This window comes from Tympanuchus pallidicinctus, unplaced genomic scaffold (genome assembly GCF_026119805.1).
Source record: "Tympanuchus pallidicinctus isolate F22 unplaced genomic scaffold, pur_lepc_1.0 scaffold6, whole genome shotgun sequence".
In the NCBI taxonomy this organism is placed as follows: domain Eukaryota; kingdom Metazoa; phylum Chordata; class Aves; order Galliformes; family Phasianidae; genus Tympanuchus; species Tympanuchus pallidicinctus.
Window position 1 is genome coordinate 10,548,879 of NW_026294780.1, and position 17,846 is coordinate 10,566,724.

Consider the following 17,846-nt stretch of genomic DNA (forward strand, 5'->3'; position numbering starts at 1 on the left):
TACCTGAAAAAGCATGGAGGGAGGAGTAGGAGAGGATTATTCTCCACGGAGACCTTTGTAGCTGGCGTAGCAAACGTGCTTACACAGTACTTCTAGCAGGGATGAGAACCTGTCTTGGCAGTTCCACAGAGCCCAGATTTCTGCTCGTTGGGAGGAACCTTTGCTCTGCCTTGCTGTGTGTTTTTGGGTCGCTCAGTCAGTAACAGCACAGTGTTAGAATGCCCATGTGATTTTGTTCACGCTTCTTATTCCAGCAGCAGTACGTGAGTGAAGCAGAGAACCGAAGAATACTGGTGCAGCGCTCCCAGGGCAGCAACAAGCTTAGTAAGCTCTGAATAAATAAAGAAAGAAAGAAAAGAAAAGAAAAAAATCGAAAGCAAATCAACGAGTGATGGCTTGTTGAGATCGCAGCTGAGGCAATCGCACGCCGGGCGGGGAGGGGAGGGAAACAGAACTGACGCGGGGCCGTCTCACCAGCGCAGCCAGGGTAAGGGAGGTTTCTCCGGCTGCTGCTGCCGCGACACGGGGCTTTTCCGCCTCTATCAGCTCCGTACGGCAGGGCCGGGAGCCCAGCGGAAGGTAGGTAGCTGCGGGGCTTCAGCCGAAGGGCTTTTTCGAGGTGGGAATCTGTCATTGCGCTGGGCGGGAGGGAAGCTGCCATCCCGATCTGGGTTGTTTTAGATCCACGTGTGGTAATGGGGTGTCGCTGGTTCATGGAATAACGGCTAAAAGTAGATGGGGGTGAGACCCTCAGTTCTGTAACTGGCTCCGTATAGGGGTGCTGAGACAGCTCTTGTGTGTGTAACAGTGGGGAAGGAACACAGGGGTATGTCACGACTGTTTTTCCTGTATTAGAGGGGAGAGGCTTGATAAGCTCTTGTGAAGACTCACAGCAGTCAAGTAGTCAAGAGAAGCGGATAAGGTACACATGTTGAATGATTTATGTAAAAGAAATGTCTGTTAGTTCTCTACTCTGCCCTGATGAGGCCTCACCTGGAGGCATTGTGTTCAGTTCTGGGCTTCCCAGTACAAAAAAGGCATGGATCTCCTGGAGAGAGTCCAGCAAAGCACCGCAAAGATGATAAAAGGCCTGCAGCATCTCCCAGATAAGGGTCTGATCAGCCTTGAGAAAAGAAAACGGAGGGGAGCTGATCAATGTCTAAATATCTAAGGTGAGGGAGGCAAAGGGATGTGGCCAATCTCTCTTTTCAGTGGTGTGTGGTGATAGGAAAAGGGGAAGCGGCCACAAACTGAAGCATAGGAAGCTCCACACAAATGTGCATAAGAAATTCTTCATGGTAAAGGTGACAGACACCGAAACAGGCTGCCAAGAGGTTGTGGACTTGTTTGTGCAACAACTTGTGATTGTTGCACTTTTTAATCTATCCATGTGTTTGAATAAGGCAAAGTACCTTAAGTGTGCAGCAGTTCCTGAGAGCCAAAGTTGTAATGAAACAGGTGTCTTGCTTCTTTTTCTTTTTTCTTCATTCTTTTTTAATTGAACAGATCGACTTTGAAAGGACTAAACAGCAGAGGAACAGGTGGCTATACTAACTTAGTCTCAGATTTTTATGAAAATTTTGCTTTACATCTGTTGTCATGTATGCTGTCATTGTAATTCAGTTGCATACATCAACAGAGACCTTTTTTTCCCTCTCTTTGCCTCAACTGATGAGATTTTTTTCTTCCAGGCTGAAACTCTGTGGGCATGGCCTTGGATACAAGGAGCTTTTTCTCCTCTGGAAAATTTGGGCAAAGGTAGCACCAACTGGTTGCTATCCTGAACAATAAAGCTGTGTAAGTCAATTGCAGGATCAAGATGTGGACAAAATGGCTGAGAAAAGGAAGATATTTATCTCTTTGTCATGGCAGAATATGGTGGGTAAGACATTTTCACTTGACTCTGCAGTCATAGTTTTTTTCATTATGACTTATGCAAAGAGATGTACAGAGCAGAGCCTAGTTTTCTTGTCATTTGTAACTTCCATATATATGATTTTTTTTCTTTATGAAAAGTCAGATACAAGTGTGGGTCTCCTCAGAAGAGTTCATTTGACTGGTTTTACATAGTGCTATGTATTTGCAGCAATTCTGTGTTGGCAACTAGATAAGTTAAAAATTGAAGTATTTAGAAAGAAACAGAATTTATAGAGAAATAGATTCTGAAGAATAGTTCTTCAGAACATGGAAAAATATTACTTTTGTATAGTTTCCATGTCCACTCTTGGGGGAAAAAAACTGCTTGGGAAAGAATTTGAGGAAGAACGATAAAGTAAAGTAACACAGTAATAAACAGAACTTTTGAAGAGCTGATAATGAAAAAGTTATAAAGACAATACCTGGTCATTACTGAAGTCAATTCAGTCCTAATTTCTCTTTAACCTGTTTCCATTAAAGCATTGTCATCTTCTTTAAAATTTAAGTATAGAAAATCTAAGGATTATTGTCCATTACAATTCGTGAAGAAAGTTTTTGTACAAACACACGTGAACTCCCTCTAGCGATTTGGAGCCTAGTGTGTTTCTTGTTATGTTCAGCATTCTTTTGAGGGACAACACCCCTCCTTATGAGCTAAGCAAGAAATGACGTGCCTGGTAATTAGAGCAGAAATTTGCAGCGAGGAGGTAGGGAAAAGAAGGGGAAGAAGGAAAGCAGACACTGCAAGAAGCAGTGAGTATGACTCAATATGTGGCATGCTCCTGAGTCAGTTTTGTGAAGAAAGACACAGCAGCTGGAAGTGTCATCTTTAGCTGGTGATAGCTGGTGAAGATTTTTAATAGGACAGGATTGTCCAGATTGTTCTTCAATTTGAATGACTGCGTTTTTGCTTTTATAGTCGTGTAAAAAAAAAATAGGTATCTGCAGCAGGTAGCTGTGTGGAAACTTGTGAAAATGGAACTAGCAAAAGTGTTGATAAATTATTATGAAGTAGTATAGAATACATCATAGATTTGCTTTATTGATCTGTACTGCACAAATATTTTGAAGACTGGATGCCATTTCTGGTCTCCCTTCCTCCTCTCAGACAAGCTGTGGTGTACCTGGAGAACTGGAAATAGTTGAGGTGGGGAAGGAGTTCTGGTGGTCACCTCGTCCAACCTCTGCTTCAGCTAGGCCACCCACATTAGAGTGCCCAGGCCTCCATCCAGGTGGCTTCTGGAGATCTCCAGGGAGATACAGAAGAGAATGGTAAAGATGACCAGAAGTGTGAAATCAAGTTCCATTTAAGGGTCAGTTAAAGAGACTGAGATGAGCCCAGGGAAACAAGAACTGGGGAGAAGCTTACTGGAGATGTACAAAATCCCAAGTGTGTGACATGCACAATAGGAAATATTCACTCATTTTTTTTTCTTCATTCTTCTAGTACAATAAATGGGGGCTGTCAGGTGAGATGAGCAGGTAACATGCTCAAAATAAGCAAAGGCTGTTCCTGTGTTTTCTGTGTCAGTATATGAACTTCAGGGCTCTTTGCCAAATGATGTTTCTGAGCTCAGAGGGTGTTACACTACATTCTTGGGAAAGAATCTACTGAGGGCTACCAGCTATTGAGAAACTAACTGCAATGTCATAAATTGATGAAGTAAGGGAGACTCTGAGGAATGTCTGTATATTCTCATTCTTTTGCACTTTTGTTCTCAAGTCATCTGCTATTGACCACAACTTGACATAGAATGCTGCTTTAAGAGGAGGCTTTGATGTTGCTGGTACAGATGTACATATATATACTTCCCCTTTATGTTCACTCAGAAGTTAGCTTTCCAGTTCTAAGAAAATACATGTTTTGTAGTGGGATTGCTCTGTAATTGTTGCTTTTGCTCTGTGATTGTGTTTTCCTGTGAGGCAGATAGTTCCTTTTACTATGCTACACCATGTAACTCATGTTGAAAGCCTAGTGTAAGAAAAGTACAGTTTATAAAAGACACCAAATTGGTAGTAGAAACTGTAATGCACATGTGGATTTTCATTCTGTGGAAGTTTATCTTGGAAAGCACTAATTTAAGAGTTTCTTTCCTTTTCTGTAGGGAAAAATGACAGCAAAAATACTTTCCTGTAAGATCGCAACAGCATTTCTTTCTTTAATTATTGCAGGTGAGTTAATTGGTGACTACAGAATGTCTTATTCTGAAATTTAATTTTTCACACAAGTAATACTGTTTTGTTGTTTGTTTGTTTGTTTTGTGCAAATGGTTGTGCATGTCAGTGAGGTTTTTTAAAGAGTTCTGAAAGCAGAAGCCTATAAAACATGTAAAATGTGACATTATGTGTAGCAACTACATAACACTTAAGTTGGAAGACACCTCTTGAGAACATCAGTGTTCGATCAACCTCTGTTAAAAAAATAAATAAATAAATAAATAAATAAAATTCTTGTGTTCAGATGGAATCTCACAATGTAAGCCCCTTGTATCTTGTCCTGTCAGGGGGCACTGCTGTGAAGGATCTGGCTCCCTCTTCTTCATTCTCTTTCATCAGAGGTATACATTTGCACATTGATAAGGATCTGTTCCGCTATTGATCATCTTCTCCAGGCTGAACAGTTCCAGCTCTCTCAGCCTGCCTTTGTCTGAAAGAGTTCCACTCTCCTAATAATCTGGGTGGCCCTGAGCTGCATTCACTCCAGTAAAACCATGTCTTATGCTTGGAAGTCCCACTCCAGATTTGTCTCACCAGTGCTAAATGAAGGAAAATTGGTCTCCTTCATCCTTTGGATGATTCTCTTCCTAATGCAGCTCAGGACACTTTTAAGCCATTTTTACTGTAATGGAGTGTTGCTGGCTTATGGTCAGCTGCTTTCCTGGGTAGTCTCCAGTGTGTGCTGGTGCCTGGGGGATTTCTCCTCATATGCAAAACTTTGCATTTCCCTTTGTTAAATTTCCATGAGGTTTCTCTGAGCCCATATCTCCAGCCTGTTGAGATTCCTCTGAATGACAATGTAACCTTCTGGTGTATGAACTGATTAAAGGAATTGTAATTCTGATCTTCTTAGAATCATAGAATGGTTTGGGTTGAAAGAGACCTTTAAGATCATCTAGTTTCAACCCCCTGCTATAGGCAGTGACACCTCAGACCAGGTTGCTCAAAGCCCCATCCAGCCTGGCCTTGAATACTTTCAGGGAGGGGGCATCTGCAACCTCACTGGAGAACCTGTTCCACTGTCTCACCACCCTCACAGTAAAGAATTCCTTCCTAATATCTAGTTTAAATCTACTCTCTTCCAATTTAAAACCATTTCCCTTCATCCTGTTGCTACATGTCATTGTAAAAAGTCCCTCCCCAGCTTTTCTGTCAGCCCCCTTCAGGTACTGATAGTAGTTGAGGAGAATGGTACTTTGACATGTATGAACACTCTCTGGAAGCATTAGCTCTATCTTCACTGATGATGAAAAGAAAAAGAAAACCAGAATTCTTGGGAAAGAGTAGAAAGTGAAGCTTTTTTATGCTACAGGATAACACCATAGTTAATGTGCAGCAATTAAACTACAATTCTGATTATTCCATCTCAGAAAGATTATGTTAAGAGGAAGTAAAGAGATGAGTGACAATATTCTTTGAAGTGGATGGCCTCTGTATGAGATGTCATTAAATAAATGAAGAGTCTGAGGTAAAGATGTGGTATCTGATAGAGGTTTGAAAAATAATTAATACTACAGAGAAGGCAAATAAGGGAATGCTTAGGTTGCCATTTCTCATAACAAGAAATGCATGATTTCCAGTGAAATGTTAGAAGGCAAGAATTTTGGGCTGCACAAAAACTTTGATGGCCATGTCTGGTTGTTCTTCTATTGTAATGAAGTGAGAGTACTGACTCTGGAATGTGATCAGTATATCTACAGTTGGTGCCTATTTTCATTGTACTGACAAAATCTCCTGGTGTTGCTTTTTCCCTTGTAAATCTTCCTGGATTCAGGGAAAGAAAATGAGTTCATTGCTAAGCATTTGAATGATTTCTCATGAAGCAAGGGGTGAGTTGAAATTTTATTTGCAAGTTTAATATTTGCAGCCTTTCAGTACCTAAAGGGAGCCTATAGAAGGGAGGGGAATCAACTCTTTGAAAGGGTTGATATGTGTAGGACGAGGGGAAATGGTTTTAAGTTGAGGGAGGGAAGACTTAGGTCGAACATCAGGGGGAAATTCTTTACCCAGAGTGTGGAGGTACTGGAACAGGCTGCCCAGAGAGGTTGTGGATGCCCCGTTCTTGGAGGTGTTCAAGGCCAGGTTGGATGGGGCCCTGGGCAGCCTGGTTGAGCATTAAACGTGGAGGTGGCCCTGCATGTGGCAGGGGGGTTGGAGATTCATGATCCTTGAGGTCCCTTCCAACCCTGGCCATTCTGTGATTCTGTGATTTGTGCAACTAGAACTTTAACTTTCTGTGTCCCCTTAGGATATCTGAGTACTGCAGGATTCACTTCAACTATAGATAAGTGAAAGTAATAAATAAAGACACTGAATATGAAATTTGTGCATCCACATGTGTGTGTTCTTGGAACAGCCTGGAGAAATACGAGTACCTTAATCATATACATCTGAAATAAAGCAGACAAATGATAGTCTATGCAAACAAAGAGATCCTGTTGAGTGTGAAGTTTATATTCAGAAAACAGCATTTCATTTCAATGGCGTAACTATATCAGTATATTATTCAATAATGCTTTGAACTCCGAAGACACAAGGTTGAGACAGTATTGTTAGATGACTTAAGAATGAAGGTGGAAACTCAATGCACTTTGCAAGTATGATCAAGAAGCAAGTTCAGTGTTTTGTTTCACACTGTTTGAGATTTTCTTTAATGTTTATCTCTTTCCCTTAGAGAAATGCGGAGCTTATGATGTGATGTTCAAGCATAGTCTTGTGCCTGATGGGCAGCCTCTTGTTATTAAATGTTCACTGGAAAAGAGCTTCAATTTTAAAAGTGGAGACTGCAACTTAACATGGTATAAAGTTGGTAACCAAACTGCAGTGCCTAGAGACAAACTTTCTAGAATTCATCAGCAGAAGAGTTTAATTTGGTTTCTCCCTGCAATATTAGAAGATTCTGGAAATTATGAATGTGTCATAAGGTGAAGCTTAAAAAAATTAAATTGCTATAGAAATGTGTTGCAAAGAGAATAACTTTTAGAAAGAAAATAGGGCTTGGGGGCAAGAGAAATGCTATTTGAGAGAGTATGTTCACTAAAACTGACTTTATGTTGGGGAATGGAAGTGCTTTTTTTTTTTTTTTCTCTACTTGGTAAAACTTGTAAAAGGATTTGTACAGTTCTGGCCCTCTCTTTCTCCTCCAAAAAGAATACTGTGTATTTTCAAGTTGGAAAATATTTCAAGTATCTAATTTAATTTAATTATGTTATATTAGTTGCAGAAATTTGACAAGCTGCAGCAAAATGTCTACAGAAGTAACAGTTTTTGAGAGGACCAATGGCTTATGCTTAAATGAAAAATTTGCTGTAGAGGAGGTGGTATTCACTTCGTCATCTGCAAAGCTTGTGTGTCCACACTTGGATCACTTCAGGAATGAGGAAAATAATCTACCTGTTCATTGGTATAAGGTAAAAACAGCCCGTTTTATCACAGAATCATAGAATGGCCTGGGTTGAAAAGGACCACAATGATCATCTGGTTTCAACCTCCTGCTGTGTGCAGGGTCACCAACCACCAGACCAGGCTGCTCAGAGCCACATCCAGCCTGGCCTTGAATGCCTGCCGGGATGGGGCATCCACAGCCTCCTTGGGCAACCTGTTCCAGTGATTAGAACTGTCACAGTGGTCAGTTATTTAAAATACAAGCAACTGATGTTTATGAATTGTAGTAGAAAAATTACAGATTTATTATAAATGTTAAAGAAAAAAAGCTTTAAAAAAAATTGGATGAGGGAATTAAGGCATTTCACCTTGTAAAGGTGTATACAGTTTTTTTTTTTTTTGAGTAGCAGAGTAGAAATTCAGTTCCTACATTTAGTAGGAAATGTTAACCCGTATATCCACTAGATGGCACCTTTATACGTGCTAGCAAAACATCCATTTCTTTTGTTTGGAAACGGATTTAGTATGTAATTTGTGACGGACAGCATATCCACTGTGCATTCAGTATTGCTCCATCAAATAAATGTTATTTCATGTGGTTCGTAAGTATTTAAAGTCTTGTTCTGTTAAGAATGTATTGCCTTCTTCTTGTGCTTGTGCAGTCCTTAAGGTACTATATTTAAGTACTTGAAAAAATAAAGTTTAATTATTGAGTAATTCTTTGTCAATTAATACTTTTAAAATCCTGGCCCTTATATCACATTTCCTTACATCTCTCATTTTTTTTTTTCTGTAGGAAATGTATAGGTGTATCTGTGAATTAAAAACTCAGAGCCAAAACAAAGCATGTTTTCCTTTTGATTCCAGCCCTCTTCCTCTTCCTCCCACTCCACAAGGCATCCATCCCTATGTTGTGGTCCACTGAGAGTTTGATATGTTAAAGAGAGACAAACTATGGAAAGTGACATGAATTAACAGAGTTCTTTGTATGTTTAGGACTGTCAGCTACTGGAAGGAAAAAGATTTGCCTTCTTAAACAGTGACCTTGTGATTTTCAATGTGACTGTGCAAGATCAAGGAAACTATACATGCAAAACAACATATACCTATAATGGAAAGCAATATGACATTGCACGAGACATAAGATTGATTGTAGAAGGTAAGTAGATAAATTCACTGTGACTCTCCAAAATTTTGTCCAGGTTTCTAATTGCAGCTAAAAATTCAATTTGTGTATAGGTAAGCTGTAGGCTATTGCTTTCCCCCTTACTTAGATGAAAAGAAATGCTTGCTGAAGTTTTTCTGTTGTTACTGTGTTCGTGATTGAACATGGGATCAGAATTGCAGTACATCAGCGCTTTGGTTAATGGGCCAGCTGCTGAGGTCCCTAAATGGGTCCCATTACACCTGCTCTATCCTGCCCATCTTACTTCTCTCTCTTTTACATCATCCCCTTACCACAAGAGCAACCAGTTAAACCAAGACAAACTGTAGTGATATCTTGGTTTAATGTGTTCTATGTCCTTCATTTTTTGTATAGTTTTTTACATTCCCACTGAAACACATTTTCAGGTCTACTCATCTATTGCTTTCCCACCTGATGTTCTGGTTTTTGTGTGTGCATGTTTTCTCTGTATGTGTATGTATGTTTACATATATATGTATCTATATTTATGTGTTGTGAATATGTGATATAAATGTCATGTTTATATGATGTGAATAAACAAAATATGAGGAATAGATAGCCAGAAGTGACTGACTTATGGCTGGCTGTTTTTTAAAACCTGCCCTTTAGACTTCTCTCTCAGTGTAGTTTCAGCTTCAGCAGCTCACTAAAGCAGACATATAACTCAAACATATAATTTTGCTGTTAATGCCTGAAAGCATCTCAGTTGCTCAAAGACTTCAGCTGAGCAAGTTTGCACTAAAATGGGTGATTTGTGGTCCAACCAATAACACAGAGACAGTTATAAGAGGAGGAAGGGAGGGATGTATCTGTGGCAATCTGTGTTTCACATCAGGATGCTTTATGACTTTCTTGTTGATGTGTGTGCATAGAGAAGTTTCCTTGAGCTTTCAATATCTGATAAGAAGTATTCCAGAAAGTCCTATAGATATCTGACAGAGCTTCTACTCAGAAGTAACAAGACTATCTTCAAAACTCTTGATTTGAATATCGAATGATGTCTGTAGTAAAATTGCTGACAACCCTGTCTGTAGGGCAATATGTGTTTAGGTTGCCCTTGGGTTGTGCAGCATTAACAGGGTGCAATCACTCCTGCTTTTCTGAAAATAACTTTCTTTCTTTTGGTTAGTGAGCCCACCAAAAATGCCCCCAGAAATATCTTATCCACAGAACAATTCAATTGAAGTGGAACTTGGTAAGTACTTTTCACTATAAGAAAATATTATTTTGTATCCTAGTGAAAATTCTTGCTCAAGAAGAGTGCCACATTGTGTGTTTGTTTTGTCTGGGCAAAAACTAATTCAGTGACCAGCTCATTTTCTCCTTTACATTACTTTCTCAAAGGAAGATTGTTTCATGGTGGGAAGGAAGGAGACAAGGAGTATTCCTTCCAAAGCTGCAGAAAAACTTCAGGGAAAAGTGACTCTGTAGAGGGAGATGCTGTGCCCCTGATTTGGCTTCTGTAATATCAGTCTCTTTGAACATGCAGATTACTGAATGGATAGACACTCTGTTAGAGGAACATTTCTGAAAGGCTGTGGGACCATCCTGTGGTCTGAGTGGGGATCTATAAACAGAATTGCATAGCTTTTAATTAGAGCATGAAAATTAACTTTTCACTTTGTAATACAATTTTATAGGTTCACTGGTCACAGTGGATTGCAATACAACTGGTGCTGATGGGTTTGAGGTGTTTTGGACAGGCAACGGTGTGTACATTGATGTGTTTTATGTGAGCAGAATTTTTGCAAAGCCCAATAAGTAAGTACATTTTCAGATTAGAAAATACTGGGTTGGCAACAAAAGTGGAAATTTCTCCCTCTGACTCATGTCAATGCTTGCCTCTACCAATTCATTTTCTTTTTGAAGTAGAAACTTAAAACATAGTAGGTGCATGGATGCATGAAATTGGGCTTCTTAGAGTCATTATAAAAATCTGTCTGAATTTCCAGCCATGGAAAAAGGTATTCCGTAGAGGCTTATGGTCTCATAACTATAATACTGTTTCTCATAACTATAATACTGTTTCTACTGAGCAAGCTCTAGACTGGCAGAGACTTCTTTCAAGTGAGACTGAACATGTGAGGTTCAGACTATCTCCTGTGTTCTCCTTTTTTTTTTCCCAGCTGTCTGTCTGGGAGGCTGTAAGAGGTGGAACCTGTGCTTTGCAGGAGAACTTTAGATTTCTAGTTTTAAGAGCCTTGAGATAGGGAAGTGTAACTGAGATTAGATGGAGAGCTAATAGAAGACTTTGTTGAGGACATTTGTACTGAAGCTTAGTGGATTGAGAGGAGAAAAGGATGAGATACTTGCAGTGATGGGTTGGGATTTAGGAGGAAGACTTGGAGGACATGAACTGCATAAAGCAACTGGGAGATAATGTGAGGATGAAAGGTAGTTTAAGCAGAGCTAGGAGGGAAAGAAATTAGACTTGACTTGGAAAAGACAATTTACAGTTGGAGCAGAAGGCAATCTGAAAAGGTATCAGTGGTTGGGAACCAGGGAACTGAAAACTATAGCTTTTGTCAGCCCTTGTCTCCTGGTGATACTATGAAGGAAAAATATGAGCACTTTATAAAAGTTTTCAAGCAGCATCTATGAGGGAGAAATGGGAATGGTATCTTCAACGTAAGATTATGGTTTGTAGAAATAAATAAGTCCTCATCATAAAACAAAAGGGGAATAAAATGCTGAATTCTTTTAATGCTCGCTGAGAGAAAACCCTATACAAAAGTCATATATTGTAATGTTATAAACAATTGGGCTATTATTGCAGAGGCATGCAGTCACTAATGGTATCATAAAAACAATGTTTTTTTTATTTTATTTTATTTTATTTTATTTTATTTTATTTTATTTTATTTTATTTTATTTTATTTTATTTTATTTCCTAGCACTTAAATGATTGTCTTACAATATTATCATAATTATGTTAGTACTTAAAATATTGTCTTATTGTATTTGTAGCCATAATATTTTCTGGGTCTAGTCATTTGTATTAACGATGTTGATTCATTTACTCCCTATACTAGTGTTCAAACTACTATGACCTAGAATCAGAGAACTATAGAACCACAAGGTTGGACAGGACCTACAAGATCATCTAGTCCAACCATCCTCCCATTACCGTTGCTACCACAAGCCACTAAATCATATCTTGTAGCTCCTTGTGATACAACAGGTCACAATGTGTGACCTGTTGCTCACACATTGTTTTGTGTGATCTTACACATGCTCTATATATGCTCTTTATGATTTATTTCAAGTTTTTACTTTGCATTTTTAATGGTAATTAGAGTACATTTTTGGAGAAGAAAAGCATTTCGCTAAGTAGACTAGTTAGTTAATTTTGCATATGAGCTGTACTGTTAACGAGGTAGTAACATCTCTCGTTTGGTGCTGGTTAAAAAGTCACGTATTTTGCACATCAGACATGAGACTCAGTGCAGATTACTCAGTGAATGTGCAGCAAAATTAGCATTTTTTCTGCCCCTGTACTGGGGCTTCTTTTTTTTTAAACATTTCAGATTGTGGAACTTCTCTTCCACCAAGCACTGGGATGCTCCACCTACTTTTACAGATGCTGAGAACCCCCTGCAAGATGGGTTTGCAAGATAGGTTTGTAAGATATGTTTTTTGTACTGTAGCCCATAGAGACCATTGGGTTTCCCTCACATAATGCAATTATTCATCTGTTCTGAAGTGTGATTGGTATTTGCAGATGGAAATGACCATTGTCATGTTGCACCTGTTAGTGATGAAACCTTTATAGAAAGGCGTGGTTTTATGTCTCTGTTTGTCACTTTTTGGATAGCGAGGAAACTGCTTACGATGGACGCCCTATGTATTCTGTGAAGCTCATAATTTCAGAAGTGCATAGTGAAGATTATGAACAACCATTCATCTGTCAAGCTTCAAATGCCTTTGGACAGGTTGCATCCTATATTATATTAAAACACAGAGGTAAGGAATAATGCTGTTTTTTCTGGCTTGTGGTTGACTTGGCATTTGTAGAAGTATTGTGGTCTTGGTTCCAAATGCTCGTATATCACATCAATAGAAGGTGCATGGATTACACTTTCCTGTATTTAAGCATGTAGATGTGTGGAGGGGAAGAGTCACTGTAGTAGTGTATTTATCTATTAAAATAATAGTGAGGTGGAAGTGAAAAATGTGATACTCAAATGTATATTACATTTGTGTGAAAGTTCAGATCTGGACAAATCCAACATTTTCTTTCTACTCTTACCATATTTTGTGCAGTTCCTGATGTACAAAGATGGCTGACTGGAGTGTTTGTCTCTTTCTTACTGTTAACGTTTATTATTCTGATCATCTATAAGATTTTCAAGATCGACTTGGTGCTTTGGTATCGTAATTCTGGATGTGCCTTTGTAAGTAAGGAAGGTATGTGCATGTAATCAATGCATGTCAGTATAACTAGCCTATTGCTTTTTATTTCTTTTTTTTTTCCATTTGCTATTACTCCCAAACAATCATATGATTATTTAATGGAATGTATTTTGAATTTCTTTGAGAAGTTTCAGATACGTATGGAAAGATCTTTTCATTCACATAGGTGAAATATGTAATCCAAACACATAATATTTAAGGCACTTAAGGTGAGAAAAAGGTTAAGGTCAAAAAGAACCACCTATTTCTTCCAAAGAAAGTTGTTTGTGTGTAGATTTATGGCCACACTGATGGTGGTCAATAGGTGTCAGCAGAGCTACATCCTGTAGACTAGCTGTAGAAAAATGCACATTAGATATTTACATTGAAAATGAAACTTTCATTTGCCAAGGTGTTTTTTTTCCTCTTCCAACTTTTCTCTTTTACACATAACTTTAAATGTAAATCCAGCAACTTATGATGGTTACATTCTACTAGTTTTCTATTCTGTGATACTTCTAATGTTTTTCTACTGTAGCAGTTGTACTGCTACTGCGAATGATGGAAATAAGTGCAACATAATATGTTTTGTGCTTGAGCAGCCCTCAGAATTAGACTGTCTCAAATTCCCAAGAGCTCAAAAGTGAACGGATTATGTGCATTGATATAGTTAACATTTATTCATGGCAGTTTGAAATATTTTCACATGAAAGTCATTTCAACTTTTAACAAAAGACAAGTTTTCCTAGAAAACTTGCTCTATTTTTCTAATGAAAAATAGATCAAAGAAACGATGTTTTATAATTTGTCCCAAACTTAACTTACTAAGTTTGGCTCTGGGCAGCCTGGTCTACTGGTTGTTGACCCTGTCCATAGCAGGGGGACTGAAACTAGATGGTCTTTGAGGTCCTTTTCAACCCAGGCCATTCTGTGACTATGAATGTGTTGGTTCCTCTCAGTCTGGGGGCTCCTTTCTGCAGCCGCCAAGGTCCTACATCCAGCTCTCTTGCTGGCACATTACTCCCCATGATGGGAAAAGAGATCAGGTTCTGTGGCTCATCTTCTTTCTTTTAATCTGTAGAGCATTTTAGTGCTTTGCTGTTACTCTGCCAGACAGCTATGAATCAACTATTATAACATCAGAAGAGGAGTGGCCAGCAGGGACAGGGAGGAGATTGTTGCCCTCTACTCTGCTCTTGTGAGGCCCCGTCTGGAGTACTGTGTCCAGGTCTGGAGCCCCAGTACAAGAAAGACAGGGAGCTGTTGGAGAGGGTCCAGAGAAGAGCCACAAAAATGGTCAGAGGACTGGAGCACCTCCCCTACAAAGACAGGCTGAGGGAGCTGGGCTTGTTCAGCCTGGAGAACAGAAGGCTGTGAGTTGACCTCATTGCAGCCTTTCAGTACCTAAAGGGAGCCTACAGAAGGGAGAGGAATCAACTCCTTGAAAGGGTAGATAACAGCAGGACAAGGGGAAATGATTTTAAGTTGAGGGAGGGAAGATTTAGGCTGGATGTCAGGGGGAAGTTCTTTACAGAGAGAGTGGTGAGATGCTGGAACAGGCTGCCCAGAGAGATTGTGGATGCCCGAAGGCAAGGCCAGGTTGGATGGGGCCCTGGGCAGCCTGGTCTAGTATTAAATGTGGAGATTGGTGGCCCTGCATGTGGCAGAGGGTTGGAGATTCATGATCCTTGAGGTCCCTTCCAACCCTGGCCATTCTGTGATTCTGTGATATTTTAAGTAATCCAAAATGAAATTTTGCAATATAGAATGGTTTTTAGTTTTTAACAGAAATATTTTTGTTTGTATTAGACGGAAAAATCTACGATGCATGTGTCCTGTACACAAAAGGCTGTGAAGGCAGCAACTTCTATCGTCTGGAAACCTTTGTTCTTAGAATACTCCCCAACGTTTTAGAGCAACAGTGTGGATATAATCTCTTTATATTAGGAAGGGATGACCTACCAGGAGAAGGTATGATTTAATTAGCAGAGTTGATACATTGCTTTTTTTACACATTGCTCTAGGGTTAAAAGATTATATTTACTACTGAGAAAACGTTTATTATTATGAACCAAATTCAAAACTGTAGGTTCTTTTTTATTTGTTTTTAATGGAAAATTAGATCTCTTATCTGATGGCCAACTTATTTCTAGTTTTCTTGTTATTTTTGAATCAAATTTCTGTTCTGTTATAATGGTAGGATCTGCTCTTTCTTTCTAAGGAAAGCAAATCAGTACTCTACTCTGTAAAATTATTACTATTATTATTATTATTATTAATACTGCTGAGGTCTTTTGAATAATAATTCTTCCTGGGAAGTGCAGGAAACATTTTCGTTCAGTGATTTCGTGCAATGGATTATGGCAGTTGGAGATCTTAGACCTTCCAGTTCTGTGAGCTAATCACTCTTCTATATATATGCAATTTAAAGATGGTGCAGTACTTTGTGTTTAAAATAAACTTTCTATACAAACTTTGATTGTTGCTTCATTACTTCCAGCTGTGGTCAGCATTGCTGATGAAACCTTCAAGCAAAGCAGAAGACTGATGATTATTTTGGGATCTGAAACATTTAGTTGCATCCAGTTGGAAGACGCCTCTGAACAGCAATTAGCTTTGTATAGTGCTCTTATCCGTGATGAGACTCAAGTGATTCTTATAGAAATGGATGGAATGCAGGACTACACAAGCATGCCAGAATCAATCAGATATATTAAGCAAAAGCATGGGGCAATCCAGTGGAAAGGAGATTTCTCAGAGAAATCTTGTTCAGCAAATACAAGATTCTGGAAAAACGTGCGCTATCAAATGCCAGCCAAGAAAAAAGTGTCGTTTTCTGAAGTTTATTTGTCACCTCAAACTTTGAACAATTCTGCAGCAAAGAGGAATTAAGATCTACTTACTAAAATAGTACTGAGAAGGTAATTTGGAAATATGTTTTCTACACAAATTCTTTGTATTACAAACAGAGCTTTTTTTGGTCAAGAAGTAAAAACTGCTCATCTCTTCCTGAAATTACACCTTAAAAGGAAAACTGTGCAACTGTGTTTCTGTTTCAGCTACAAATAATGGCACAACTTACTCAGGCTTATGCCTGAATTAAGCATTGTGGATGTTGGTATACTGTTCAGGAGTGGTAATCCACATTAGTTTAATGTCCACTGAAGAATCAACTGTGAGGTCTGTTTGTTTTCTAATTCAAACTGCTGTTGATGTTTATGTAGACTGCATTTTCCTAGCAGTTCTGTTCCTCTTGTTTTTGCCCCTCCAGAATTATCTGACCTCATTACCGTAAAAATCTGTACTGTGCAAGTTTTGGAGTCCACTCTTGAGTAACAAGCCTTACCCTTGCAGGGGATAGGGAAATACTGGGGAGATTTGAAACGCCTCACAGTTCTGCATGCATTTCAGTTGAACCAGTGATTACCAAATATGCTTAACAAATGGAGTGGAATTCATGAATTCTCACACATTTATTAAATAATTCTCTAATACCTGGTTTGTGGAGTGTTTCTAAACTTTGTCCCTTGAAATGGTCAGGAAACTGAAAATATTTATGACTTCTTTCAAAAGGGAAGCTTTCTAGACTTTGTTGCTATTCAGGAAAACATGTTCTCATTCTGTTTCTCACCTGTATTAAGTGCAAACCTAGAAATTTCACTCAGTCTGTCAATGGACTGTAGTTGGGCAGGGCATTCTTGGGAGTGGAAAGTGTCCAGTTCTGAAACCTGATTAGGAGTTGATGGCAAGAGATGATAATAATTTGTGTACTTGTGAAAGAAAAAAAGTAGAGGTGTGTGGCTATCTCTGTTTGCTTGGAAGTAGTTCTGTATTTTTGGATACTAACCCATTGTTCTGTGTGCACTGCTGTGTAAAAGGGATGAGTCACAATGGTCTGAAATTGCAGCTATTTTCATTCACCATCCCTGAAGAGTGTCATCTGAATGCAGACATGAATTCTGCTTGCTTTATAGGTGTTCTTATCTAAAATTGAGCAGGTTCTTAAATTATCTTTATTACCAACATGGCATCTGTCACAGAATCCTTTCAGCTGATTCTCATAAGTGTGCATACTTTGGAATATGTACATGGTTGGGCTTTATTTATGAAGATGAGAGAGAAGGAATGGCCCAGGAGTGTAACATGTATTAAAGGAAATATTTGCAGTAGTATTTTGCGGTAGCTATTTCTTTGTGAAAGTTTAATGATACTCCTTATGTGTAGTATCCTGCTCTCCTGACCAAGGGTTTCACAGCTGTTTAATTTTCCAAACCTCTAGAAACTTTTTCTAAGATGTTGCCCCGGAAACTGAGTTCAGAATAGATCCATCAGCTGAGGTTCTGTTGCTGTAGTAGATTTTGAGTTGGTCTTTTTTAGAAATGCATAGTCTTGAGATTGGAACCTTTAAAAAATAAATTTAGAAGCCTGAGAATTTAGATAATCATTAATGTTAATTTTTACATTGTGTTTAGATGTAGGTTTGCTCAGAAAGGCATTGAAAACTACAGTTTGCTTCCAAGATGTCTTTTGACTTCTGTTTAGAAACAGAATCATCTTATTTCTGTGGGATGAAGTAAGGGAAATAATAGAAAAATCATGTTGAAAAGAAAAAAAAAAGCTTCTTTTTTTTTTTTTTTTTCCAGCTATTTATTTTCATGTGCTTTGAAATACAATTGAGAAAAAAAACCCAAAAACCCAGTGTAGCATTTGCAGTACTACTGATAAATACACTGATTTGCATGAAGGTGTA

At 38.7% G+C, this 17,846-nt stretch overlaps 1 protein-coding gene across 9 annotated transcripts in view; it reads left to right on the forward strand.

The window, feature by feature from the left end:
• Window positions 1-17,264, forward strand: part of LOC128071804 (interleukin-1 receptor type 1-like) — a 24,485-nt gene extending 7,221 nt beyond the window's left edge. Inside the window, exons 1-13 of one of the 9 annotated variants that reach the window (XM_052664896.1) lie at window positions 453-579; window positions 1,692-1,878; window positions 3,026-3,189; window positions 4,023-4,089; window positions 6,809-7,058; window positions 7,352-7,544; window positions 8,515-8,677; window positions 9,834-9,899; window positions 10,345-10,465; window positions 12,519-12,667; window positions 12,968-13,111; window positions 14,906-15,067; window positions 15,597-17,264. In XM_052664896.1, coding sequence (XP_052520856.1) covers window positions 3,187-3,189; window positions 4,023-4,089; window positions 6,809-7,058; window positions 7,352-7,544; window positions 8,515-8,677; window positions 9,834-9,899; window positions 10,345-10,465; window positions 12,519-12,667; window positions 12,968-13,111; window positions 14,906-15,067; window positions 15,597-15,988 — 1,710 coding nt within the window. In that variant the 5' untranslated portion in view covers window positions 453-579; window positions 1,692-1,878; window positions 3,026-3,186 and the 3' untranslated portion in view covers window positions 15,989-17,264. Of the gene's footprint in view, window positions 1-254; window positions 325-451; window positions 620-1,691; window positions 1,879-3,025; window positions 3,190-4,022; window positions 4,090-5,926; window positions 5,964-6,808; window positions 7,059-7,351; window positions 7,545-8,514; window positions 8,678-9,833; window positions 9,900-10,344; window positions 10,466-12,518; window positions 12,668-12,967; window positions 13,112-14,905; window positions 15,068-15,596 lie in introns of those variants that run through there. The other 8 variants (XM_052664894.1, XM_052664893.1, XM_052664901.1 and 5 more) reach the window with 8 other exon arrangements.
• Window positions 17,265-17,846: the final 582 nt, after the last annotated feature.